Source organism: Petaurus breviceps, unplaced genomic scaffold, assembly GCF_028583685.1.
Source record: "Petaurus breviceps papuanus isolate PSGF00001 unplaced genomic scaffold, PetGlider_PUasm1.0 126, whole genome shotgun sequence".
NCBI classification, from domain to species: Eukaryota; Metazoa; Chordata; class Mammalia; order Diprotodontia; family Petauridae; genus Petaurus; species Petaurus breviceps.
The window spans coordinates 76,867,375-76,880,386 of record NW_027185655.1 but is presented as its reverse complement, the minus strand read 5'-3'; the positions used below and the strand labels follow the sequence as shown (position 1 = coordinate 76,880,386).

Here is a 13,012-nt window from a genome sequence, read left to right as displayed (position 1 = left end):
GAGGACCCCACTATCCCATTTTTCACACACACAATGACTGACCTATATAAGAAATAATGTTTTCTTACCTGTCTATAATTAATGTTTCCTTACCTGTCTGTAATTCAAAGCATCCAAATAGGGAGAGTTTTGAGTAAAAACCACAGATTTACATGGCATGTTAATTCCTAAAGCAAGTGTGCTAGTAGCTGTTACAACCTAGAAAAAAAAGATGAAAACTTTCATAGGAAAAGATAGTTACAAAAACAAAACAAAACTGTGTCCACTACAGTTTCTGAAAGCCCCTTTGAATTATAAATTTGTCATGAATTTCTTACTTCAAATTGTTGTTCAATAATGTCCAACCCTTTATGACCCCTGTGGGGTTTTCTTGGCAAGGGTACTGAGGGGTTTGTTATTTCCTTCTCCAGATGTCCCCATTTTACAACTGAGGAAACTGAGGCAAACAGTGGTTAAATGAATTGCCCAGGGTCACAGAACTAGTAAGTGTCTGAGCTTAGATTTGAACTCAGGTCTTCCTAACTTCAGGCTCAGCACTCTATCCACTGCCCCATCTAGCTACCACAAATAAAATTTTTTGTTGTTGTTTTTCAATCCTGTCTGATTCTTAGTGACATCATTTGGTATTTTCTTAGCAAAGATACTAGAATGGTTTACCATTTCCTTCTCCATATCATTTTACAGATGAGGCAACTGAGGCAAATAAGGTTAAATGACTTGTACTGTATCACACAGGTAGTAATTGCCTGAGGCCTAATTTGAACCCAGGTCTTTCTGACTTCACTGGGCCACCTAGCTGCCATCCCACAAATAGCCAGAGATGCTTAACCTTTCAAAGAGAGGACAAAATATACAAAACAATTGCCTTTCAAATGCAATAATTCCTTCCCCAGTGCACCTACTGAGTTTTGTGTTCAGAAGCTCAGTCTCTACAGATCATTTTACCTGGATAAATCTGGCAAAAGAAAATCTATTTTTGCCCAAATTAACCTGATAATTACTGGAAAAGTCCAGGGGACGAAGGACAGTTGTTTTAATGTCCAAATATTATTCCACTTTTCCTCCACATTTCATACCGCATACAAAGAACTAAACTATTGTGTTCTACAAAATTGTCCTTATTTTTAATGTTCTATTAAAAATTTGCACATCACACATGGTGGAGTATAAGCAAGGAAGTATAAAACCTGTACTGTTTGCCTCGACTTTTTAAAAATTATAGATTTACACCCAAGAGGTTGGCTCAGAGGTCATCTAGTCCAACTACCCATTTTAGAGATAAGGAAACTGAGGCACAGAAAGGTTGATTCAATACCCAAGATCACATAGATAGCAAATTTTGTTGTTCAGTCATTTCAGTCATGTCCAACTCTTTGTGATCCCCTTCTAGAGTTTTCTTGGCAAATATACTGGAGCAGTTTGCTATTTTCTTCTCCAACTCATTTTGCAAATGCAGAAACTGAGGCAAACAGGGTTAAGTGACTTTTCCAAGGTCACACAGCTATAAAGTTTCTAAGGTCAGATTTACACTTGGAAAGATGAGTCTCCCTAACTTCATGTTCAGCACTCAATCCATTGAGCCACCTAGCAGACCATAGATAGTAAATTACAGCAAATTCAGTGCTATTTTCACTATACCATACATAATCCCTCTCTCTTTTAAGTGTATTTTAACATGACTTCAATAAGAACATACTTTTTACAAATGATTTGTCTCAATTTGGGGTTCTGAAAACATGATCCTTCAAGCAGAGAGTATATATCATTTAGCTAGTGACTTTTTGGTTTTTTACAAAAGGTTGTAGTTCAGTTCACACGGGAGCAATAAGATATACTTACATATTTAATCATTAAAATGTAGAAATTAGCTACAGGTAAAAACTCTACTATAATGACTCATGTCTATGAAGTACTCCATAAAACAAAGCTATTTACACGTCAAAGGGATTATTCTACTGTAGTATTGTGATTTGATTATAAGAACTTCACTACAGAATAAAAAATCTTCAGTAAAATTAACCTTTTCCAAGACCCATGAGTATTAAGAAAGGTGTTTGATAACATTTTAAAATGAGAAGAATTATGCTCTTTGTTACATTTTTCTTGTAACAGAAGAACAAATTACTCTTCAACCATCCTGGCCAAGATTTATCGAGTTGAAGGTTGTTGATGCGATATACCCACCTTGATAAAAATAAGAAATGAGCTATTGAACATGGGCAATATGGCAATTTGGTTTGCTTAATTCTCCTTCCCCATTACTAGGAAAAGTTCTGAAGTGATGAGAGAATTGGTCAATTATAACAATATTTAAAAAGCAGTAATTACACATTTTAAAGAGATTTTAAAGACCTGTGTCATACAGATTTTTGTCATTAAGATTATAGCATATTTATCCAGAATGTCATAGTTATAATTAGCCACAATTAAAGATAGATTCAAATGATAATTTGAATTCAAAAGACAATTTGGAGAAAGTTTTATGTGTTCATTTTACTTTAATAATTACATGGCTAAATTCACTAGATAATTGTATGAATTGATTTCATTTCAACTCAGGGTCACTATATCACCCACTAAAGCCCTTTCTTGATAATCCATCATGGCAGAAAGATGACCTAGGCTGTTCTAGTAGGGCACATTTCGGCATGTCCTCCCAACACAGGAAAGGTTTGGCAAAGTCATTGCTTGACTGATATCTCTTATGCCACTTCCTGAAGCAAAGTGATAAGAAAGTGAAAAAAATGTTTTGGTGCCTACAAATACAAATAAATTTATTTTATCTGAAATCATTTTATATATATATATATATATATATATATATATAGAGAGAGAGAGAGAGAGAGAGATATCTATATATATCATTTAAGTTATTTGAAAATGATAATTAAAATAATATTTCACTCAATTTTTTTTCAATTAATAAAAATCTATTCTTTTCTCACCTCTCTCCCCTCTCCACTGGAAAAATAAAAATTAAAGTAAAAGCAAAACCATTATAACAAGTTCATACATTAAAGCAAAACAAATTCCTTCACTGGCCATTGACAAGGTCCCAAAAATGTATCTCAATATTTCATCCTCAAAAAGAAAAAAAAAAAACTTGGGATTATAGATTTAGAGTTGGAAAGGGCCTCAAAGGTCATCTACTGCAAACCTCAAACTTTATAGAAGGGAAAACCAAGTCCCAAAGAGATAAGCACTTGACTAAATTCACATAAGTAGTAAATAATTTACTCAGAATTTAAATCCAGATTCTCGGACTCTAAGGCTATATCTACATAATATAACTCAGTTCCTAAGAGGGGGAAATCAACCACAAGTGTTGTCTCTCATTCTGAGCTATAACTCAGAATGGGTTTATGGCTATTTGTTTGTTTGTTTGAGCCTTCACTGATATTATTATGTCATCCAATGGTTCTTAACAATCTTTGTGCCATGGACCACTTCGACCTAGGCTAGTGAAGACTATAGATCCCCTTTCTCAGAACAATGTTTTCAATTGCATAAAATATATAGGATCACTAGGGAGACAAATGACATTGAAATAAAGATATATAGGGGCAGCTAGGTGGCACAGTGAATACAGCATTGGCTCTGGAGTCAGGAGGACCTGAGTTGAAATCTGGCTTCAGACACTTAACACAAATACTAGCCATGTGACCTTGGGCAAGTCACTTAACTCCAATTGCCCTCCAAAAAAGCAAAGAAAAAAAGGAAGATATATTTTTCCCATTCAAATTCATGGACCTATTAAAATCTATCAAAAGACCTCAGTGGGGAGTGAAGTGAAGAATGGTGGGTCTATGAATTCTAAGAGGTTTAGAACATCTGATATAGATAAATTTCTTCCATACATAAGTCATGTATTTGTGGCTTTGTAGGCATAGGCAAGTGTCCCTACCACGAAACAGACCACATCTACTCTATAACTTAGCAGATAGTCTTTGAGAATGCCAAAGTCATCAACATAAAACCAAACTGGTGATGAATCTAGCAAAACATAGGTAGACTAGACTTTAGACAGCAGACATCCAGGCTGCCACCTATAGTCACTCAAAGCCATTCCAGCATGGTAGGTAGGTCCTCCCAGAGTTTGTGTTATACTGGCACTGCCTTCATGAATCTAGGGACACCTCTACTTCATAATGCAGCACTGAGAAAGGATTTTACTGTAAGAAAAGTAACATTAATTTTATTAAATATAAAAATTTACTGACCCTGAGAAATCCTTTCCTGAAGAGCACTTCAACGAACTGTCTTCCTCTGGCCTCAAGACAACGATGATGAAATCCAATACCCCTCCTTGCTAGATTTTTCAATTCTTCACCTTTTCTTGATGATTTTATTCGATCAAACATCATCTGCAAAGTCTAAAATAAATGAAGAATTTTGAATACATTTCCATTTAAAGCAGAAGCAGAAGTTTCTATAAGCAAGTGATTCATATAAAGCAATGATACATCCTTATTCTGTAAGATTAAGTTGAACAATAGGAAAAGCAGTTTAAAAAATAGCAAAACTTGGGGTGGAGTAAAGATGGAGGAGTAGAAACAGGACCTCCATGGGACTCCAGCTCCCACCACCTCCAATTCATGTAAAAGGGGACTCTAAACAAACTTTGGAGTTACAGAAAGCACATAATAAAACAGAGAAGTTAACCTCCTGCTGAGGACAGCCCAGAAGGCTGGCAGGAATTGTCCAGCCCAGAACTCTGGGAGCCCAGCCCAGCCCCATGCCAAAGTTTTAGCAGCAGTGGGCCTGACCAGCCTCCGGCTAGAGGGACTCCAGATGAGCAGAAGCTGTGGTGGTTTCCAGAATTATGACAAAGTGAGAGGTCAGTGCCAGTGTGGACTTTGGGACCCAGTGGTTGGGAGTGCATCGCGTTTTGCCCCCAGGTCAAGAAGCTGCTGAGGGCTGCAGTGCAGCTGCCTCCACATCACAGCTTCAGCTCGTGGCCTGCAGAGTGTAGGGGAACCAAGAGACCAGTCTAAGGGGTAATCACTCTTGCTTTACCCTGTTTGGATCTGGATTGCAGTCTAGGGAGGAGGTCCTAGGGTGTGTGACCACCTTGCCAGAGCATGTGGAGGCTTAAGAGAGGGCACCCAACTAATACCTTCAGCAGCTGAGAAAACCCCAGTGTTTGGGATAAAGCTCCCCTGTCTGGTTGCAGAGTCCTACTGTGACAAAAAGCCCAAAAGTCAAGTAATTGAGTGGCAAAATGACCAGGCAAAGGAAGAAAACCAAGCAAAGCAATCCAACATTAGACTCCTATTTTGGGGACAAAAAGAATCAAAGCATGGAACAGGAGGAAGACAGTGAAGTCAGAACTCCTGCACTAAAAGTTTCAAAGGAAAATATGAGCTGGTTACAGGCCATAGAGGACCTTAAGAAGCAGATAAGAGAAATGGAGGAAAAATTGGGAAAGAGAAATGAGAATGATGCAAGAAAATTATGAAATGAGAGTCAACAGCCTGACTGAGGAAAATAACACCTTAAAAAACAGACTAACTCAAATGGCAAAAGCAGCTCAAAAAGGCAATGAGGAGAAGAATGCCTTAAAAAGCCGAATTTGCCAAATGGAAAAAAAATCTCAAAAGCTCACTAAGGAGAATCATTCCTTCAGAATTAGATTGTAGCAAATGGAAGTTAATGACTTTATGAGAAATCAAGATGCTGTTAAACAGATCCAAACAAATGAAAGAATAGAACGCAATGTGAAATATCTCATTAGAAAAACCAATGACCTGGAAAATAGATCCAGGAGAGATAATTTAAAAATTATTGGACTACCTGAAAGCCATGATCAAAGAAAGAACCTAGAAATCATCCTACAAGAAATTCTCAAAGAAAAAATGCCCTGATGCTTTAGAACCAGAGGACAAAATAGAGGTTGAAAGAATCCACAGATCACCCCCTGAAAAAAAGATCCCAAAAAGAAAACTCCTAGGAATATTATAGCTAGGTCCGGAAATTCCCAGATCAAGGAGAGAATATTACAAGCAGCCAGGAAGAAACAATTCGAATATTGTGGAAACACAATCAGGAGAACCCAGCATCTGGCAGCTTCTTCACTGAGGGATTGAAGAGCTTAGAATATGATATTCCAGAGATCAAAGGAGCTGGGATTAAAACCAAGAATCACCTACCCAGCAAAACTGAGTATCATGTTTCAGGGGAAAATATGGTCATTCAGTGGAATAGAGGACTTTCAAGCATTCTTGATGAAAAAAGCAGAGTTGAAGAGAAAATTTGACATTCAGATACAAGAAGCAAGAGAAGCATGAGAAGGTAAACAGGGAAAAGAACTCATAAGGAACTTATCAAAGTTGAACTATTAACATTCCTACATGGAAAAACAATAATTGTAACTGATGAAACCTTTCTCAGTATGAAAATAGTTGAAGGGAATAGAAATAGAAATATATATATGTCTATATCTGAGGGTAGAATGTCTGTGTGTCTGTTTACAGGTATATATAGATAGAGGGCACAGGACAATTTAATAGGAAAGGATGATATTTAAAAGGTGAAATTAAGAGGTGAGAGAGAAATATAATGAGAGGAGATGGGGAAAGACAGAATGGGGTAAACTATCTCATATAGAAGAGGCAAGGGAAAATGACTACAATGGGGGGGGAAGAATAGGAAGGCAAAAGGGAATAGGTGAACCTTATTCTATTGAATAATATCCCTCAGGAAGGGAATGACATACACACTAAATGGGAATCTCACCTTTACAGGAGATTATAGGGGAAAGGGATGAATGGGGGGATGATGGAAGGGAAGGCAGGCTGGGGGGGGAAATATAGTCAGTCTTTTACAATGATTCTACTAGGGTAATGTTTTGCATTAGCTACACATGTACAATCTATACTGAATTGCTTATCTTCCCATTAAGGGAGGGTGACAAGGGAAGAAGGGAATGAATCTGGAAGTCAAAGTTTTAAAATCAAATGCTTAAATATGTGTGTGTGTGTGTGTGTGTGTGCAGTATTATTAATACTATTTTACATGTAATTGGGAAAGAAGTTATACAGGCACTGGGGCATAGAGTTCCACCATGCCCTAATGGAAAAGTTGAAGGGGGTATGGGAGAAGATATGGTAGAGAGCGGATTGGAGGAGGGGATATCCTGTGGGACTGCTATTTTGGGGCAGTGGGTAGGGGAAAAACAGGGAGAAAATTTGTAACTCAAAATCTGGCGGAAATTAGTGATGTAAATCAGAAGTTAATAAAGCATTTGAAAAATGAAAAAAAAGGAAAAGAGAGTGGGGTGGGAAAAGGGATTACTGTGTATGGACCTGGAGGATCAGGAGTACAACCTGGAGAAGAATGAAGACATTTGCATTCTTAAAGTAGAGATGCTGGGAGAAACCTGCTAAGCAGAGAGTTCTTCCAGTGTGGAATGAACAGGAATGAATTGAACTTGCAGAAAGAAGGTTTTGGTGGCATGGGAGTGAAAGTCCAGAGAATTAGGAGTGTAGTCTGAAGAGGAAAAAAGGGCAGGAAAGTAACATGGCCAGACTGTTGCTTTAGAAGCATGAATTTGCTAGTCGTGTAGAGGAGAGTTTGGAGAGGCAAAAGCCTGAAGGTAAGGAAATCAGTTTGGATGTTAGGAAAGCTTTGATATGATCCAGGGGTTCTGGGGGCCCCTAAATGCAAAGATGTAGGGTAGAGATCATCCTTGAAAGAATTCTACCGCTCAAGCCTTCTTTCAGTCTAAGTAGCAAGTTTAATAAGACACCAGTTGGGGTGGGTGAGGTTCCTAGTGAGTCTGTGGTATATGTGATGCCAGAACAAGCTGGTCACATTTTAAGAATCTGAGCAACTTAATGGGGGCAAGATTGGCAACTTTATACAGAAAGACTGTGGGAAGATCTGGATGGGATCCAGGAATGGCAAGTAGCCTGGGGTGGGGCCAGGTGCAGACAATGGAAGGACAATTAAAAGGATTATTGACTGGGATGGGACAGGTATATCAGGTGAATGCCAGGGACTTGGTTGCTGAAATTTGTGGAAAAGTTCAAGGACCCTTTTTTAACCTTCCCATTGCTCCATCAGCCCTATCAGATTGAGCTACAATGCTGGCTTTGTGTATGGAGAGAAAGAGACAATGGGAGAAATGATTTGTAGGTAGAATCGCAATGTTTATAAGTGACTGGATATGTGGAATGTGGGAGGATAAGGAATAAAAGAATATATGTCAACATCTTGTGAACTTAGAGAAAAATCATGTAAAACAAGTGATGCAACAAGAAAAAATAGCAAAACTTGAGGAAGAAAACAGAGAAGAAATATTTTTCTCTCTTTGTTTTCTACTTCTACAATGTATCATTGCATACTTGTAAGGCTACAGATGACTTCACCTGTTGCACATGGGACATCTATGATATGGTGATATAATCCTTGGAGCATCTTTGGTCTTCTAATGAAAAAGTTTCATCATCCCTGCCCAAATGCATGGCGGTACTTTAAAAAGACAGATTAGATCTAACTCCAAAAATCTTCCCTTTAAGATTATATATCATTCTCCTGCAGAGAAAGAACTGTGGAGTCTGAATACAGATCAAAGCATACTATTTTTCCTCTTTTTTTGTTTGTTTTTCTTTCTTATGGTTTTTCCCTTTTGTTCTTATTCTTCTTTCACAACATGACTAATGTGGAAATATATTTAATATGATTATTAATGTATACCTATATCAAATTGTATGGCATCTTGGAGAGGCAGGAGGGGAAGGATATGGAAAAATTTAGAACTCAAAATCTTATAAAAGTGAATGTTGAAAACTAAAAATAATTTAATATTTTTTAAAAAGATTATATATCATTGACAAACTGTCAGTACACTTGGGTTCAAATTTTAATTGTCTTACTATCAGTGTGATCTTGGGCAAGTCACTTAACCTTACTGGGCCTCAGTTTCCTTAAGTGTAAAATAAAGACATTGGATCTTTTCTAAGTTCCTGACTCCAAATCCCATTATTTTATTCCTAGCCAAATATCTAATTGTAATTCTCATACATTCAATCTGTACAGGCATTGTATTAAGTTCTATAAGAGAGTTGCACATACCAAGGGAAGGTTCTTAAATAGACTGCTAGCCTCATGAATTTCACTGTGTTGAGTATAATTAAACTTGTAGGGAATATAATTATTAATGTAAGCTGTCACTGGGAACAAATAATTCATCGATACCCTTTCCATTGAAAGTTCTTACCTCTGCATCTACTATTTTGGGATTGGCATAAGTGCAGTCTGGTGGTATCTCAGTCTTCTTTTCCAACATTTTTAGTAAACTCATGTGCTCAGCTTCACGTACTATGCTTTGATCTATTCTTGAAGATCTTTTCAAGGCATTTTCAGGCCTGCCACCCAACAAAAAGAATTTTTTCAAATAAATGTTATTTGACTACTAAAAGATTAATTCATTTCTACAAACTTTGATTAAGTACTAAACATTTTTGTTTGCTACATAAATGTTAAAAATAGTAATTTAATTCTATAAATCAGTGAAACAATTCAGACATTAAATGGATAGATATGACCTGGTCAACTTACAGAACAAGTCATAGAACTTATTCCAACCGAAAAGTCACCTTGTAGATCATGATTAAGTGGAATCCTTAAATCATAGCTTTTCACAACACAATTGAATTTCTTCTAATAAAGTCCATATATAGGAATAGAAGACAAAATTATTGAACCAAAAAAGGGTATCCTCCAAATTGGAGTGAGAAGATGAAAGGAGTTCTTTTGTAACACTTAACTAAATATAACAAGAAATTGTTATTATAACAACTAGGAATTCTGTTCCTGTCTCCTTCAATCTGTTCTCCCGTATTCAAGGATAGTGGAAAGATTGATGTCTTTGGAGAAAGGGGCTTTTGGTTCACATAAGCATAAAATTCACATCCTGGGAACAAGAGATTAAATCCTCTTGGTGAAGAAAGTCTATGCTTCCCAGCTTTATTTTGTCGCTATGTAGATTTCATAAAGTGCCCAGATAAGAGATATAAATTGCTCTGTGACTCTAGCGGGAGCCTTTCTATAAGGGAAGGATGGAAAGGTGAATCAGGTGATTTGGATCAAAGCTTCAGAGTTGGGGTGAATTGTAGAAAGCCATCTAGTCCATCATTTTACAGATGATGAAACTGAGATCTAAAGCTTAAGTGATTTGCCCAAGGTTACAGAAGTAAGGGGCAGAACCAGGATTCAAATACAGAACCATTGACCCCAAATTCAGCGTTCTTTCTGATGTAATGTTTTGTTTTGAGATTATCCCTATTTCACAGATAAGGAAAGTGTATCACAGTAACTTGCCTGAATTCATTTGGCTATACAGGAAACTGTATCACAGTAACTTGCCTGAATTCATTTGGCTATACGGGATCAAGATGGTTATTAAACCCATGTCATTCTGACTCCACGTCAGATGATACTGTAAAAGTAAAGCCATCTTCCTATCTGTTCTTTACTCTATATTCATTCATTTAATAATTCTCACAACAAAAGTATTTAATAAGCATTTGATTGTTACATTCAATAAATTGTGCTAGATGCTAGGAGAAATACAAAAATAAATGACCTATCCTCAAAGAGCTTATAATTTCCACAGCAGTAGGATATTAACAAATATGTGATTTCTACCTTCTATCACTTAAGAAATTGCATTTCTATGTTCATTTAGAGGGGATGTAATAGCCTTGGTAAAATTCTGCAAATTGATGTGTCAGAGGATGGAAGTGATCCTTTTGCTTTTGAAATTGAACATGCATGAGGGCCTGTCCAGAGAAAGAATCAGTTTGGGTACACAGACCATGGCCCTTTTTCTCTAAAGGTCTAAAAGAAAGTTTTGAGGGCAAGGGGAAGGATCAGAACTATACTTTTATTGGCTTAAGGACTATCTGGTGCGGGAACACCTTCTGTCAGTGGATGCCATCTCCAGCTCTGCACCTTACAGTTTTACAGAATTTCCTAGAGCTCCCACTTAGACACATAACCTATATGTGTTAGATGCTAGACTTGAACCCAGGTCATCATGAACCTGAAGCAAGTTGTCTATCCATTATTCCATGCTATTGCTACAGAGCATATACCCATGTGTGACTAAGGACACATAGCACCTTCTATTCCCTAGCCTACTTTTACTTTCACTCATTTGGGGACTTGGGAACAACCATCAATCTGTGGCCTGTTATTGGTGTGTTAGTTATAGATCTTAAGGCATATTTTTTAAACATCAACAAAGGCAGGGACCAGTTCTTTACAGGCAAATACATACATAGTTGGTGTTTTCTCCATTGATTTCTTCACTTTCTTCAGCTTGTTAGTTAACACATGGACTTCTTTGGCTGCATTGGCTGGCTGTCTTCTTTCCTGTTTTTCTTCTAAAGCACTGCACACTCTTAGTGCCATTTGCTCTACAACATTTATCTTGAACCTGGAAATAAATAGAAGAGACCATTGCAAAAGAGACAGAGCCTACTTTTGTGCATGATGTTATCTTGTATATTCCTCTGTTTTTAAAAAAATTGCAGGAACTGATTCAATCTACCAGCAATGGCATCATCTTAACTTGGTCTATCAATGCCTTGTTGAAGGGACACAAAAGTAATGCAGACATATGCATACTTTGTCAGTGGGATGCTGCAAATCATAGTGGGTATAAAGAATAGAAAAAACATACCCACAGGAGAATGGTAGCCAGGGAAAGACAATTTGATTAAGAATATTACTGAGATTGTAAATGAGACCACAGGGGAGAAGATTAATACATCCCTTCCTAGGTAAAGTTGATATGATCAGAGTTGCAGAATTGGAGGGGGAAGGGGTGAGAACGAGGATGCCTGTGGCATCATTGTGGCTCTTAAAAAGATTACCAGGATATACAGAGTGAAATGAAATACAGCTGAAGCCTGTCAGAAAAAAATGATGAGGCAGTCAACAATCCCTGAGGAACTTAGTGTAATGCATCCTAATACTCTGATTTTCTGATTTCTTAATATTGTATGGGTTTTTGTTAGTTACCTTCCAAGTCTATTACATCCCATTTTACAATTCCAAAGGTAGTTGTATAAGTGTTAATTGCTTTAAAAGTGTCCCTTCAATTTAGCTTTAATTTCAGAATGCTAATAATTCTCTTAACATTCCCAGGTATAGCTTTGTCTTTGGTACCTTCAACGGATAAATAATGTAATCCAGACTTTTTAATATGCATAATTTTCTGGATTCCTTTCCTCATGTTTATATTTTGTTGCTCTTAATTGGGTGGTATGGAAATGGAGTTTTCTATTATATGAATAGCTAGATATCAAGATAATCCCCCAGTGGCTTAGTATAGACCTTCAATGATTCTTTCATGTAAATTCTGCCATGATGGTGTCTGAGTATTTCCTTCTTCCTCTGGTCCTTACTGTAAGCACCAGTTGCCTCATATATGGCTAAGTACCAGTCCTAAAATGTTTTTATAATTTCTGTCAATTATTGTAGAAAACCATTTACTCAGGATGCTTATAGCAGATTTCAGCTTCCAAAAAGTTATTCTGTTTTTGGTATAATAGGCATGCTAATTACATTGATATCCTCAAATTCAAAATGGATTTTTTCAGAATTCCAGTCACTTAGGCTCATCTTCTCAAAACCATGTGACATTTCATTACTGTTTCCTCCTTCTGTTTCATTATTAGATATTATCACTGTAGTTTATATTAACTGAAGTTTTCAATAACTTGAGGTTCTCCAACTTTTCTATCTTGCTAACTCCTCTGTTTCACATCTTATTTCACCTAATTTAGGGTTAGGGATGGAGTTGTTCTTTTTTTCCACTGGTCTTTACTACATTGTTGTATAATTTGGAGCTAAGGGTAACTATTGACAAGTATCAATATAAAACCCTTTTCTATACTTGGCAATATACATTTCTAATTTTGTTGAGATAATACTGGTATATATTAGAAGTATTCCTGTCAGCGGATGGTTTCAGAGAAATCTGAGAAACCAATATGAACCA

At 36.8% G+C, this 13,012-nt stretch overlaps 1 protein-coding gene across 3 annotated transcripts in view; it reads right to left on the bottom strand.

Annotated features, from left to right (window-relative positions):
• The window catches only part of LOC138168224 (probable ATP-dependent RNA helicase DDX60), a 177,548-nt gene that overhangs the window by 67,715 nt on the left and 96,821 nt on the right, over positions 1 to 13,012 (bottom strand). For all 3 annotated transcript variants that reach the window (XM_069097259.1, XM_069097269.1, XM_069097277.1), the window contains exons 26-29: positions 11,285 to 11,443; positions 9,221 to 9,368; positions 4,221 to 4,373; positions 94 to 198 (exon numbers count right to left, since the gene is read on the bottom strand). In XM_069097259.1, the coding sequence (XP_068953360.1) occupies positions 94 to 198; positions 4,221 to 4,373; positions 9,221 to 9,368; positions 11,285 to 11,443 (565 nt within the window). The remainder of the gene's footprint in view (positions 1 to 93; positions 199 to 4,220; positions 4,374 to 9,220; positions 9,369 to 11,284; positions 11,444 to 13,012) is intronic.